The following is a 15,490-nucleotide window of genomic DNA, read 5'->3' on the forward strand; positions in this document are numbered from 1 at the left end:
TTCCTTCCTTCCTTCCTTCCTTCCTTCTTTCCTTCCTTCCTTCCTTCCTTCCTTCCTTTCTTTCTTTCTTTCTTTCTTTCTTTTTGGTTGGTCTTGGGGGCTGAATTCTGGGCCTGGGCACTGTCCCTCAGCAATTCAACTCAAGGCTAGCACTCTACCACTTGAGCCACAGCACCACTTCTGGCTTTTTCTGCTTATGTGGTGCTGAGGAATCGAACCCAGAGCCTCATGCATACAAGGCAAGCACTCTACCACTGAGCCACCTTCCCAGCCCCTTGTTCTATTTCTTGTTGGTATTTTCTGTAGGAAAAATAAGAAATGGCAAGAAAGTACAGTAACTATATAGCCTTGCTCATTTTAATGTTACATGATTGAGTTGGAGCTGTGAGACTGACATTTCTTCTCTAGATGTATATTTCCCAATGATGTTTATAAACAAAGCCTTTTTGGCCTAGCTCAAGTGCCACTGTAGAGATGTTCTCTGAAAAATAGTTCTTTTCACTGCTCTCTGTGATAATAGATTGAAAGCATGTAAACAAACAAGCCAGGTGCTGGTGGCTCATGCCTATAATCCTAGCTACTCAGGAGGCTGAGATCTGAGATTTGTATCTCCAATTAACCACCAAAAAACCAGAAGTGGTGCTGTGGCTAAAAATAGTAGAGCTTACCAAGTGCTGGTGGTTCACACCTGTAATCCTAGCTACTCAGGAGGCTAAGATCCGAGAATCACGGTTCAAAGCCAGCTCAGACAGGAAAGTCCATGAGACTCTTATCTCCAATAAACCACTAGAAAACTGGAAGTGGCGCTGTGGCTCAAGTGGTAGAGCGCTCACCTTGAGCTAAAGAGCTGAGGGACAGCGCCAAGGCCCAGAGTTCAAGCCCCATGGCTGACAAAAAAAGAAAGGAGATGGTATCTAGTTAAGTGCAAATGCACAAATAAGAGGCATAACTGTGGCACAGGTCACCAGCAAGTCTCAGGTAGATGAAGACTTCCCTGTGAGGGAATAAGGGAAATAGAGCTAGGAGGAGGGGGAGAGGCAGACTAGTGACCAGCTTACAGGAAAGGCTTCAGGATCCCATGGGCACAGATGGAGCTGGGGTAGCCCTTCTGAGTTGGAAACCTGGCTTTGGAATCCCATTCACTGGATATCTGCTGCATCCGGAGCTGGGACAAATGCCCGAGCAACGACTTCTTTAGAGGAAGATCATTTCTAGAAAAGATGTTTATCTGTGAGACCTCCAGTCAGCTAAAGTACTTTGCTAGGTGCCATAGTTTATATAAAAAAAATCAGCTCTGAATTCTGCCTTTATAGAAACTGCATTGTCTACTACTATCGGCACAATAGACATAATTCAGCCTATTATATTATACATTGTTTGCACCATCCCAGATAAGTCACATTGAAGACTTCGGTGTTGGACGTCAAACAAAGCAGCTAAGATCCAGCTCTTATACAGATGAAGCAGTACAGTGGCTAGCATTTACTCAGCATTATTCAAAGCACTACTCTCATGGCTACTTCATACAATGAAGGAATTGAGACTCACAGAGATTTTACAGTGTGTTCAAGGTCATCGAGATTGTAAGAGACAGCTAGAGTTTGAACTCTGCCTCTCTCCCTGTAATCCACTCGGGCAGTCTTTTTCTTTTTCTTTTATCATGAGGAATAGCATTATGGATAAATGAAACCCCTTGACTTCTGTTTCTTTTTACATTTACTATAATTTTGCACTTTCGTTTATTGCTGTGTCCGCCAAGCACTTTGTACTATATCATGCTCCTGGTATAACTTAATGAAAGTTAGTTGCTATTTAAAGAAAAATAATTTTCCTTTTTTTTTCTTTTTCTCTCCCTCCACTGAATGCTGGTAGGAGAGACTAAAAAACAACATGAAATGATAATTTAGCGTATAAAAGGACTTCCATAATTCTTATATTGATTAGTAAGAGATCCATGTCTTTTTGTTGTTGTTGTTGTTGGTTGTGGAGCTTGAACTCTGGGCCTGGGCGCTGTCCCTCAGCTCTTCAGCTCAAGGCTAGCGCTCTACTACTTGAGCCACAGTGCCACTTCCCACTTTTTCTGCTTATGTGGTGCTGAGGAATGGAGCCCAGGGCCTCATGCAGGCAAGGCAAGCACTCTACAACTGAGCCACCTTCCCAATCCTTATGCTTGGTTTTTAAAGGAACATCCAGACGGCTGTCCAGAGTGGTTGTACTACTTTACAACCCCACCAACGGCCTACAGCTGCTTTTTTAACTACATGGAGTAGCAAGAGTTGTGGCTAAGCCCATGTGGTCTAAAAAGCCTTCCAGATTTGCTCCTTGGCCTTTTTTTCCCCGAAGTTTGTGGACTGTTGGAGTAGTGTAAGTCTCAACTATCCTAGGTTGGAAGTAGTTAAGAGAAGTTGCATTACTTCCAGTCCTTAAGTTCTATCCTGCACCACTTCAATCAGGCTCTCTGGAGATGATATTTGGCCATCTGTACATGTTAGCCCTCCAGTATCGCAATCAAGGCTGAGAGCCACCATCCCGAGCATGAATGTCTTTCCTGGGGCAGATGCCTCAGCCTCTAGGCCTCCAGGCTGCAGATGAAAGAGAGAAGCCACGGCCATTGTCACCCGCTGTGTGATGGGAAGGGCAGGGCCACCAGTGCTCTCTGGTAAAACCATTTTACTGAGGTGACTGGGAGGGAGAAGAGAGGACAATACCCAATATCTCTCCCGGAATATAGAGTGAGAAGTTGAAACAGATTCCCCCCCCCCTTCAAATGGGCAAAGTCAACTCCCCTATCTTAGCCTCTAGAAACAGGTGACCTAATTCCCTAGCATCCACCAACAAAGCCATCTGTCCCATGCTGGAAAACAGGATGCTACGTCCCCCTGTGCATTGAGTCCAAGAGATTTAATCGGTAGTCCAGGAATGACTTGAGAATCACCAGTGGGATTGGTTAGACTGCAGGTTCCCTACCCCCGTTCAGATTTGCAGAATCCAAGTCCCTAGGATGAGCCCTAGAAATTGGCACTCGAACCAGCCAGTTCCCAGTGATTATTAAGGACTTCAAAGTATGGCCATCACTTACTTAAAGTGGGGGTGTTGCATGCTCGGTGAGCATACAAACTGAATGAAGTTGTCTAACCACAGGAGATTTTGCTGGTATGCTAGTTAACACCTTTCAAATGTGAACACACATGTAAAGAGTGATCTTTCTACATAAAGCCTGTCATGTGTAATACATATATACCAAATGACCTTTAAAAGAACTAGTTTTTTTTTTTTTTAAATGTTGGGCATGATGCCTCATGCCTGTAATCCTGACTGCTCAGGAGGCTGAGATCTGAGGATCACCGTTCAAAGTCAGCTTGGGCAGGAAAGTCTGCGAAACTCTCAGCTCCAATTAATCAGCAAAAAGCTGCAAGTGGAGCAGAGTGGTAGCGTGCCAGACTTAAATGAAAAAGCTCCGGGACAGTGCCCAGGCCTTGAGTTCGAACACCAGTACTGGCACAAACAACAACAACAAAAACCACAACACAACAGGGTTGCTGTCTCTTTCCATATTATGGTAAACTATCTTAAATTATATCAAATAGTGCCAAGTCTTTCTTCTTTGAAGTTAGGCTTAATTTCTGGAAGTAGGAACATATCACTTAGAATGAAGTGGCTGATTAAGTTGGCTGATCTTCCTGATTTTTTTTTTTAAACTAGTACTTGGGAAGAGACCAAAGATCTCACACATGCTAAGCAAGTACTCTACTACTAAGCTGTTAACATCCTTAATCAGAACCTATGACTGACTGACTGACTGGTTTTATTTATTTATTTATTTATTGACAGTCCTGGGCCTTGAATTCAGTCCTGGGCACTGTCCCTAAGCTTCTTTTGCTCAAGGCTAGCACTCTACCACTAAAGCCACAGCACCACTTCTGGCTTTTCCTGAAAAGTTTATTGGAGATAAGAGTCTCCCGGGCTTTCCTGCCAGGGCTGGCTTGGAACCGTGATCCTCAGATCTTAGCCTCCTGAGTAGCCAGGATTATAGGCATGAGTCACTAAGCACCTGGCAGACTGATGACTTTTAAGTAGTCAGTTTGCAAACCTGTGTGTTCCTTAACTTCAAAAGACCAGCCTCTATAGTATTTTGAATATGTTGTTTTAAATGAAGCTTAGCTTATCCCTAAAGTAAAGGAAAACTGTCTTTGAGATTGACAAATTCCATTGTATTTTGTATAAAACCCACCACGATTTCTTCATTGTCATATTCACAAGGCTTGACTCTTTTTTTTTTTTTTTCCTGCTGGTCATGGGGCCTGAACTCTGGGCCTGGGCGCTGTCCCTCAGCTCTTGAGCTCAAGGCTAGCGCTCTACCACTTGAGCCACAGCGCCACTTCCAGCTTTTTCTGCTTATGTGGTGCTGAGGAATTGAACCCAGGGCCTCATGCATGCAGGGCAAGCACTCTACCACTGAGCCACCTGCCCAGCCCCAAGGCTTGACTCTTCATAAAGACTATAAAGTCATCCCTTTGTGGGTGTGGATGTTTGAGCAATGAAATGCGTGTGTCTCTTACAGGAAACCAGCGCAGCGCTTAACAGGACATGGGCCCTTGATGGGAAGGAGATGAGGTGCTTGGGTTAGGACAGTCCTTTGCTTCCATTTAGTTCAATTGGAGCAAAAGGACAGATGTAGAATAGACAGAACAACCCATGAACTAAGGCTGCTGAGCTGGGTCAAGTTGCAAATGTATTTTAGAAATCAGATTTGAAGTCTAATCCCAGCGGATGGAGTGATGAGAGAGAATCAGTAGTGGGTACGTGCTGTGGGCGGCCCTGAAAGGTTTTTTTTAATTCAACCACCCTGGGACTTGAAAGGCCTGTTTCTAAAATGAAAGGCTATATTCTGAGAGCCAAGTGCATACCCTCCTTGGGTGCTGGGTGATGCCTGTTGATAACGGCACAGAGAGAATTTAAACAGCTTTCCATTTTTAACCGGTCTGTGTGCCCTGACTGTGTTCATTGTCTACTTATCAACAACGAGACAGGCTCAGGTTCCAAAGTATCCTGTCCCAGGACTTTTGCAACCTTTGGCTGTCTTTAATTTCACCAAGCTGAGCAAAATTGAACACAAAGCTCACGGAGCCTTGATGCCCTGAAGGGCAAGATTTTTTTTTTAAATAAAATAAAAGATGCTACTGGGTCTATGTAGAACAATCAGGACAAAATAATACCTCCAGTGTAGTATTAAAAGAGTTGATAGGGGCTGGGAAGGTGGCTCAGTTGTAGAGCGCTTGCCTTGCATGCTTGAGGCCCTGGGTTCAATTCCTCAGCACCACATAAGCAAAAAGAAAAGAGCCGGAAGTGGCGCTGTGGCTCAAGTGGTAGAGCACTAGCCTTGAGCTGAAGAACTGAGGGACAGCGCCCAGGCCCAAAGTTCAGGCCCCACAACTGGACCCAAAAAACAAAAAACAAAACAAAACAAAAGAGTTTATAAACGTTACTCACGCGTGTCTTCATTCATAATATCAAGGTAATTTGAGACATGCAGATGACAACTGATCCCTTAGACAGGCATTGTTAACTGCTTTTTTGTTTGTTTGTTTTTTGTTTCTGGCCAGTCTTGGGCTTGAACTCAGGGTCTGGGCACTGTCCTTGAGTTTCTTTTGCTCAAGGCTAGCACTCTACCACTTGAGCCACAATGCCACTTCTGGCCTTTTCTGTGTATGTCGTACTGAGGAATCGAACCCAGGGCTTCATGCATGCTAGGCAAGCACTCTACCACTGAGCCACATTCCCAGCTCCACTTTGCCAGGGACTGTCCCTTGGGGGAATAGAGGCCAACTAGTTTTGCCTCTAGTTTTGTATTTTTGCCCCCGCCCACCTTTTTGAGAGTATTTCTTTTATTTTGGAAAAGCTCTTGCTGTGATTGATTCTCCCTGCCCTTCCTTCCTTTCATTTCAGTTTGTTTGGACAAAACTGAAACCTTTCTTTTACTCTGTGTGTGTGTGTGGGGGGGGCGGGGTAGAGGATGTGAATGTCCTTTAATTTTATATTACCCATTTGCTGCCTTTGCTGTTTACTGAACAACTGCATTTCACCAGGAAACAAAACAAAACAAAGTCATGGCCCCTCCTCTCATTAGATATTCTATTTCATGATATTGCCTTCCAAATTTTTTTTTTGGAGGGAGGAGTGTTAGGCAACATTGCTTCCCAGAGGAGCTGAAATTGTTTTTCTTGTTTTACACACACACACACACACACACACACACACACACACACACACACACACACACACACACCAAAACTTAAGCTCTGTACACACACACACACGCACACACCCCAAAACTTAAGCTCTGTAGTAGCCTAAGGTTAGTAAAGAAAGATGCTTTGTTCAGATGATTAGTTTGGACTTTAAGAAAGACAAAACATCTTTTTTTTTGTGGTCTTATGGTATATGCAGGGTTTATGGTCTTAAAAGAAAAAAAAATCTTCAACTGCCTTCTTCTCTTCCATCAACCCACATCTCCTCTCCCCTCTTGTGGTTAGACAATAAACAAAGTGACCACTTCTTCCCTCTCCCTTCCTCCTCCTTTCCCTACTTCTCCTCTCTCTCGGTCTCCCTCTGTCTCTCTAGCTCTGTCTCTGTCTCTCATAGGCTCCCATGGTAGAAGTCTTCAGCCATTTAAACTCCAAGAGGTCTGCTCCTCTAAGAGAGTTTATTTGCTAATACAGTGTTCTAGCTGGAGAGAATCTCATAGTCTGACAGCCACAGAAATGCAGGCTGATGGCGGCTGCAGAATGGCCTGGGGACCTCTTGGCCCTGGGAGAAATCACTACTTGGGGGGTGGGGTGTGAGGGGGAGGGGGTGGGAGGGGTGCTCAACTTTTATTTGCTTTTTATTTCTTCAGGATTTGTGAAGTCCATGCCCGAGACTGGAGGGTGTGGTTGAAATTCTAGCAAAGCTCTGAAAGTACTATTTGTTCTTGAAAATGTTAAGAGTTAATTTCTTGGTCCCAGTCTCTGGGTAAGAAAAAGATCTTTGTGAAGAAAAGTAACAAAATGCAAGCATAGGTCTGCCTTCTGTGGCTGGGATTTCAGATTCCTTCACACTGTGACCAACAAAGAAAGCAAAAACCTGAGAAGTTATTTTTCAGTGATGCTTCTAGAATGTTTTCTGGGGAAAAGGAGGTGAGGGTAGAAAGTGGACTCTTTACTGTAGAATTTTGTACAGATAGGTCTGTTTGGGGAGAGAGATGAGGATTATTTTGGAGAAAGAGAGGGAAGGAAGGAAGGAAGGAAGGAAGGAAGGAAGGAAGGAAGGAAGGAAGGAAGGAAGCAAGCGAGGGAGGGAGGGAGGGAGGGAGGGAGAGAGGGAAAGGGAGAAGGGAGGGTTTTCTCTCTCTCCCTCCCTCCCTCCCTTTCTTCCTTCCTTCCTTCCTTGCTTCCTTCCTTCCTTCCTCTTTCCCTTTTACTTTTCCCTTCTTTCTATCCTCTTTTCCTTCCTTTTTACAAATTCTTGCTATGTAGTCCAGGAACCGATAATCTCTTTGCTTGTGCAATCTTAAATGCTAGGATTCCAGGCATAAGCCACCGCACCTGGCTTTATTAACACTTTCTATAGCACTTTATAACAATCATTTGCACATAGCTGCTACTAATGTGTCTTTATCAATCCATGTTCTGCTTTTCCGCCCCTTGAATTATGTAAATAGTAATCTAGGTCCCTAGCAATGGATCTAGATTGCCATCTTTCCCAACAGTGGATTTTTTTTTTTTTTTTTTTTTTGCCAATCCTGGGGCTTGAACTCAGGGCCTTGGCACTGTCCCTGAGCTGCTTTTGCTCAAGCCTAGCACTCTACCACTTGAGCCACAGCGCCATTTCTGGCTTTTTCTGTGTTTGTGGTACTGTGGAATCAAACCCAGGGCTTCATGCATGGGAGACAAGCACTGTACCACTAAGCCACATTCCTAGCCCCAAACAGTGGATTTATTTCCCCCTTTTCTTTTCCCCCCCTCTTTTTGGTGGTGCTGAGGTTTGAACTCAGAGCCATATATTTGCTAGGCAAGCACTCTACTATTTGAGCCCAACCCCCTAAACTTGGTTGCTTTATTCTTTAGATAAGATTTCATACTTTTATTTATTTTTGGCTCTGGTTAGCCTCAAACTACAATCTTCCTGCCTACTCCACCCCATAACTAGTACCACAAGCATGAAACATTATGCCTAGTTTCTTTCTTTCCTTTCTGTTAGCATACTTAGTTGTTGTACGAGGGACTTGAATTGTAACATTTCTGCACATGTAGACAAAGATCAACCACACCTCCCTGACTCCCCTGACTCCACTCCTTTCTTCTTAAAACCATGTCAACAGGCCTCACCGTTCTATTTTCATACATGCAGAGACAAAAGCTTTTAGTTAATAACTACACTTCCGGAGAGGAGGGCATCTGCTTGCTTGTTCACCACTTCCATTAAGGGGCATCTACTTAGTTTAGTGGTGCTTTTCTCTCAGGAAGTGCAATATATAGTAAGGGCCGAAAAATAAAGCAAAGGAGGAAATTTGGTATTGATTTCCTTTTCTTCTGCGAAATTACATAAACGGTCGATGGCTTGTAGCAGTAACTGGGTCAATAAGGTTCCATTTGAGACTACCTTGAACCTCTCTCTAGTCTCCAACATCCTTTACTGACATTTGTTTGTGATCTTCTTTGGTGCTCAAAAACTATGGTGTGTGTGTGTGTGTGTGTGTGTGTGTGTGTGTGTGTGTGTGTGTGTGTGTGTGTGTGTGTGTGTGTGTGTGTGTGTGTGTGTGTGTGTGTGTGTGTGTGTGTGTGTGTGTGTGTGTGTGTGTGTGTTTAAATTCAAAATACCACAATAAAGATTTTGTTAAAGTTATAATTGGAATGTATTCTCCAGAAACAAAGATCTACCACCCCCCCCCCTTTTTTTTTCCCTTTTCTGGTCATGGGGCTTGAACTCAGGGTCTAGGCACTGGTCCCTGAGAGATTTTTGCTCATGGGTAGTGCTCTACCACTTTGAGCCACAGCACCACTTCCGGTTTTCTGGTTGTTAATTGGAGGTAAGATTCTCACAGGGACTTCCCTGCCTGAGCTGGTTTTGAACCGTGATCTCAGCATCCTAGGATTACAAGCATGAGCCACCAGTGCCTGGCCACCACTTCCTTTTTGATTGGAAAAAAAAAAAAAAAAAAGATAACAACAACCAACAACCCACAAGGCCAAATCTGAACATCCAAGTGGGAAGGAAATTGATGAAGTGAATGGTAGGCCCCTTGGCTGTGAAACAGCTTTTTTGAGTATTAGGGTGTTGCTAGATCTTCCTGTTTCTTTTTTTTTTTTTCTTGGTCTGGCATGGGGCTTGAACTTTGGGCCTGGGCACTGTCCCTCAGCTCTTCAGCTCAAAGCAAGCACTCTACCACTTGAGCTACAGCGCCACTTCTGGTTTCCTGGTGGTTAATTGGAGAGGAGTCTCATGGAGTTTCCTGTCCTGGCTGGCTTTGAACTGTAATCCTCAGATCTCAGCCTCCTGAGTAGCTAGGATTATAGGCATAGGCATGAGCCACCAGTGCCTGGCCTTCCTGGGTTTTAACTGCAGAAGGATTAAGCAGAGTGGGGCTGGAGGGGAGTTCATTTATGTTGGTCTCTCCATGTCTAGGTAAAATTTGATCATGATCATTTCTAACATTTATGGAATAGTCACAGCACCTAGGGAGTATGCTAAGTCTCTCTGGTTTCTCTTGTAGGGAAGCAATAAGTCGCCTGTGTGAAGCTGTCCCTGGAGCAAATGGAGCCATTAAAAAGCGAAAGGTATATGGGTTGTCTTGTTTTATGTTCCTCCAACTATGGCAAAGAGCGTATCAAAATACGTGTTAAAGGCCAGGTGCTGGCAGCTCATTCCTGTCATTCTGGCTACACGAGAGGCTGAGATCTGAGGATCTTGGCTTGAAGCCAGCCTGTGCAGACAAATCTGGAACTCTATTTCCAATAAATCAGCAAAGAGCTGAATGTGGAGGTGTGACTCAGGTGTTAAAGAGTGTGAGCCTTGAGCAAATATCCTAAGGGACAACCTGCAGGCTCTGAATACGTGCACAAGCTCCAATACCAGCAAAAAGCAAAAAGGGATGGCCTCAATAAAGCAGCTCCCCTTTTCTTCCTTTTCCTTCCCCTCTCCACCCCAATCTTCTCTTGGTTTTTCCTTCCCTTCTCTCCCCCCCCCCCCCGACTGCAGTGCTGGGGTGTATCAAGCCCAGGGCCTTGTGCAGAACTGGTTCACTAAGCAAAAGCCCTAGTCCCTGGTGGGTTGTGTTTCCTTTTGTAAGATTTGCATTGAAAAGTTCAACTGGTCTAAACTCTCAGGAATTTGTTGATATAAAACAGGCCTCACTCTTGGGGAATAGAGAAGTAGGAGAAAAGTTCTGAGGCCTCAAATTTCACTTCTTAAATGACTCTGAATTTTACTTTGTAAAAGTGTTTAGTTAAAAAAAAAACCAAAACCTCATTCCTTCTCATCAGAGGAAGAGTAGAGGTTTTAAAGCATTTTTTAAAGTTCTGAAAACATTACTGTAGTGGTTAAGTCTCTAACATCTTTAATTTATAGTGTGGTTTTTGTTATTTTTAAAGGCCCCCGTTAAGTTGCTATCAACAGTTCTTGGCAAAAGTCATCTTCAGTTTTCGGGAATGAACATACAATTGACTATCTCCACGTGTAGCCTCACGCTGGTGAATCTAGACAGTCAACAGGTAAGAGAGCCAAGGTCATTTTATACTTTAACACATCCATTTTTTTTCTGGAAGTCTAGGGCTAATAAAGAGATGTGTAAGAGTATGCTTCCAGTTTAATAAACCAGAGGAAAAAAATCTGCCCAACACGGATGCATAACCATAATTAGAATACTAGTATTACCAACTTGCCAACTTGTTACCCATTGAACACCGAACTGTACAAATACTTGCTGCTCAGAGAACATACTAAACACCACCTGATATGTGATGTACTTGCTTTGATCATTGGACTGGGGTGTGGATGAAGGGGCAGAGGAAGAGTAGTATGAGTTCTGGGGCTGATACTATAGCATACTGAAATTTAAGCAGAAAACATTTTCTTCTAATTCTTCAGGTCAAAAAGTTTTCCCAGCCGGGCGCTGGTGGCTCACGCCTGTAATCCTAGCTACTCAGGAGGCTGAGATCTGAGGATCGTGGTTCAAAGCCAGCCCGGGCAGGAGAGACCGTGAGACTCCTATCTCCAATAAACCACCAGAAAACCGGAAGTGGCGCTGTAGCTCAAGTGGTAGAGCGCTCGCCTTGAGCTGAAGAGCTGAGGGACAGTGCCCAGGCCCAGAGTTCAAGCCCCATGACCGACAAAAAAAAAAAAAAAAAAAGTTTTCCCAAATGTTAAGCTACATTGGCATTGCTTTGAATTAAAAAAAAAAATCCTTCCATCAGGTTATTCCTGTGTGAGGGTATGATTTTTCTAATATTTACTGGTTTAAGGTTCTTGATAATGAAGGTTTTACTGTAGATCAAGGTCTCATAGGTTTGGCACTGGTCATGCCAGAAGCTTTGGGGCCACAGGGAGGGTAAAATGATGGGTTTTGTCACTTACCTCTCTGGGCTTAGTTTGTAGACATTACGAGCTTTTTCTCTGGGCTTCTTTTTTTTTTTTTTTTTTTTGCCATCTTTATCTGGAGGTAAATGCAACCGGCCAGTTTATTGGTTACTGGCATGTCCCTCAAGAGTACCTGTCAATTTACACTGCACAATCACTACCTATTCATTCATCTGACTGCAGCTACCAACTACAGAAGGCAACAGAAGATGTTAGGGGAGAGGCTCTAGGATTAATAACCAACAGTTTACTCCCCATCCTCTCCCCCACCCAACCAAACTAGTGTTCCAAATGATTCTAATTATCCTTGTCACAGTCCTGGCACTTTATAGGATTTCTCCTCTAAGGGTGGTTAAGAGGGTAAAAGGCTGAGTTGTCTTTCTACATAGAATCTGTTCTTTACTGTCATTATGGAAGAGTATCTGAATCTTTGAAATGATCATGTTGAGTTCTGCTTTTATAATCACTTTGCTTGGCATAGCCTTCTGTTTTAATTATTACTCCCATAGAACCAGCATCTTAGTGCAATAGCCATAGCAACGTAAGGTTTTCCTAAGCTGGCAAATCCTTACAGGCTATACTTTCCTGAACTTTAGCTTTCAGAAGTTAATTTGTAAATCAGGTGTTTGAAAGTGGATCATTATGAACATTATTTAAACTTAGAAAAATGGACAAAAGAAATATGCCAACATATGTATGCATGCAATACTATCAGCCAAACAAACACACAGAACAAGGAATTTTATTATCTCCAATGCTGGTGCATAAGGAATAACAAGCTTAATTAGAGGAGGAGACAGAGAAACTTCAGATACTGAGGTGGATTTCTGGCTAGGTTTACGACCTTCAAAGACAGATAGTATAATTATAATTGTTTGTAAAAAACCATTTTGGGATTTTCCTTTTACTTGAGAATTTTCACTAACAGTTCTTACAATATGAAGTTCAATCACCAGCTTAAACAAAACACAGCAAGCAAGACAAAAGATATACCTTGTATACAAGGGTACTAGAAATAGCTTTTCTTTGTACTTTCACATTTTAAGTCTAAATTGAAACTTTAAAAAGAAGGGTTGATTTTCTGAAATCTTAAAAGAGTCATGACAGTTAATTTTCCTGATTATATATCACAGTCGCTTTATAAATGATCAAGATACATGTACTAACAACATTTCAGATTTCCTTAGAAACACATTTTAAAATAATAGCACATGACATTCTATATGAATTTAATTTCTTCATCCTTTGGGGGCATGAATATTTAATGAATCTAACAATGCAAATGTAGTCCGATAATTACGCCTTGTCTAAGATCACGAATTCTGAGTTTTCACAATAGGCATTCAAGTCCAAATAATTCAAAGGTGTCTGGTGGATGTAATTCTGTTCTTCTCATTCTATGACTAGTGTCAGGGGGCTCTGGTATTGGCAGTTTGTCTTGGTCATGGTTTCCTCTTGAAAAAAAATCATCTTGAAGGTGGATGGTGTCCACAAGATGTCTTCCCCCAACGCAAAGGGGAAAAAAAAAAAATCTCGATCAATAACCAAAGTCAGAGCCACAAGTGTTCCAGTACATTCTTGAAACCAGTCTTCCACAGTCCTAAGCCCTTTCCCCTCCCCCTCCCGCCCCCTTCTTCTTCCTTTCCTTCCTATTTCTTTTCCTTTTTCACCACGGTCCAGTCACTGTCCTATTGTCTTCTCTTCAGGGAAACAAAACACACACACAAAAAAACAACTATATATATATATTTTTTTCCTTTTTTATGTTGAAGATCCAGCTTTTCACAGGGCTCTGTGGAAGGCAACCCAAAACGATGGCGGAAATGTGGGGATCTGTCCTTTAAGGAGTTTCCTCCTCCTCCTCCTTTTTTTTTTCTTTTATTGCCACCAGCCTGTGATTTTACTCCCTATCGATAATCTCATCGCAACCGAGTTCTTCGGTCAGGCGATTGACCACCATGAGCGAGAAGAGCTCCTCGATGAAGGCTAGCTGGTCGAAGGGGGTCTTCTCGTAATGCATCTGGAACCCCCCGTCCAGCGCGGCCTCCCGGGCCCGGGAGGTTCGCAGAAACATCTTGTTGGCTTCTTCCAGGGCGGCGGACACCCGGTAGCCCGCGCCGCCCAGCCGATCCCCTTCGGGGTACTCGTATTCCTCCTCCCAGTCATCGAACTCCTCGTCCTCGCTCTCGAAGTCGAGGCCGGCCATGGGTCCGGGGTGCTCGGCGCCGGGCCCGGCCGCCAGGCCGCCTTTCCCCCGTGGCGGGGCCGCCGCCGCCGCCATGGGCTGGGCCGCGGCCCCCGCCTCCTCCTCCATGGGGCCTACCTCCTCCAGCGGCGGCGGCAGGTCGCCCTCGCCCAGCATCACGTCCATCTGCAGGTCGTTGCACTCCTCGTACAGCTCCGACAGCTCTGCCATCTCCGCCATGGTGATCGACATGCTGGCGGCTCTTTGGAAACGTGTCAGCTTAGGTTAAATCTTGGCGTCTCTCTCCACCCCCCCAAAAAAAACCCCGGGAAAAGAAAAAAAAAAATGCAACGTCCTGGGGCTGCCTAAGCCGAGCTGCCTCCTCGGATAGGCGGAGCGGCAATGCGCCTGCGCGCCAGCGCGGGAGCGGGGGAGAGCGCGCTGACGTAATGCACTGCGCCTGCGTCCTTCTGCAGATCCGGGACAGGGAAGGGGCGGGGGTCTTCCTCCCCCCCCCCCCCCCACGCCTCGCTGGGCCCCCCGCCACCATGGCGGGGAAGGAGAAGGAGGCGTTTGCTGTCTGTGTCTCTGTGCACGGTTCCATGATGGTGGTGGTGGTGGTGGTGGGTTACATCATGATGCATTTGGACCTGTGCAAACCGAAGAGGCCCACAATAGGCAAGCGCGGTACTTTGCTCCGTTCCCCCCCCCCCCCGCCCCGCCCCGTCCCCGGGATGCTGGAAGCTGGACAATACGTGGTCTCCATAGCAACAAGTCAGGCCCCACCCCCCTCCTTTCTTCATCCTGGAAACTGGGGCTTCTGGTCCAAGGCTTAAGGGACCTGCTCTCCAGGCGTGAATAACTGGAGAATCCACGTCTCCAAACTGGACAGTATATGTCACGGATCCACATATAAGGAAATGATCCTTTCTGCTCATCTATCTATAAATGATCCTTTCTGCTCATCTATCTATAAATGATCCTTTCTGCTCATCTATCTTTCTAATATGTTTATTGACATATATATGTATAGTCATTCACCAGAGGGAAACATACCATATATATTATATATATAATATATATATATATATATGGTCCCATTGCTTTTCCCAGGAGCTCCCTTCCCACAATGATCAATTTGATGTGTTTTCTTCCAATCTCCTTTTCTTCGCATACTTGTAAGGATTCTTAACATACTTGTAAGGATTTGCATGTTTCAATGAGGAGGGGGAAAAAAAAGACTCCACAGTGCTGTGAAAAAAATTAGCTTTGATTCAGTCTTTTGTTGTTCTTTGTTGTTTGTTTTTTGTTTGTGTAAATGTACTGAAGTTGACCTAAGCGTGCATTGATACTGTAAAGAATGGATCCTCCCCATGTTCCAGTGTTCCTCTAGAATAAAAGGTGTGATGGTAGGGTATTCATTCTTCCAGTGCATGCTATCAAATTGCTATATCTAGAATAGCTGTGCACAGTTATCACACACTCAGCACATAGGATTTTGTTGAATTTTAATAATTTTAAAAATCACTTTGGTGGTATCTTGTTTTATTTTCCATACCTTTAGCTTTCTTGGAGATTGATTATTTTTCAGTAGGTTTCTCAAGCATTCGTATTTGTTTTGTGAATTAATTGGTTCTACTTGGAGTTTATTTCTATTTCTTACTGATTTGTAAGAAAACCTTATGAACTCTC

The 15,490-nt window shown here is 44.0% G+C and overlaps 2 protein-coding genes across 2 annotated transcripts in view; one reads left to right on the forward strand and one right to left on the reverse strand.

Annotated features, from left to right (window-relative positions):
• Positions 1-15,490, forward strand: part of Shc4 (SHC adaptor protein 4) — a 43,823-nt gene that overhangs the window by 7,393 nt on the left and 20,940 nt on the right. Inside the window, 2 exon segments of the mRNA XM_070026599.1 lie at positions 9,752-9,815; positions 10,629-10,748. Of these exon segments, the coding sequence (XP_069882700.1) occupies positions 9,752-9,815; positions 10,629-10,748 (184 nt within the window).
• On the reverse strand, positions 12,340-14,194 carry Eid1 (EP300 interacting inhibitor of differentiation 1). The gene has a single exon (XM_070026601.1). It carries the CDS (start codon positions 14,048-14,050, stop codon positions 13,514-13,516), a length of 537 nt encoding a protein of 178 aa, XP_069882702.1. The 5' UTR covers positions 14,051-14,194; the 3' UTR covers positions 12,340-13,513.

The sequence above is a fragment of the Dipodomys merriami genome, unplaced genomic scaffold (assembly GCF_024711535.1).
Source record: "Dipodomys merriami isolate MVZ:Mamm:240054 unplaced genomic scaffold, mDipMer1.0.p SCAF_185, whole genome shotgun sequence".
Lineage (NCBI taxonomy): Eukaryota > Metazoa > Chordata > Mammalia > Rodentia > Heteromyidae > Dipodomys > Dipodomys merriami.

Excerpts from the sequence above, each read along its gene's own strand:
- Eid1 (XM_070026601.1), bottom strand. The coding sequence starts at position 14,050 with ATGTCGATCACCATGGCGGAGATGGCAGAGCTGTCGGAGCTGTACGAG.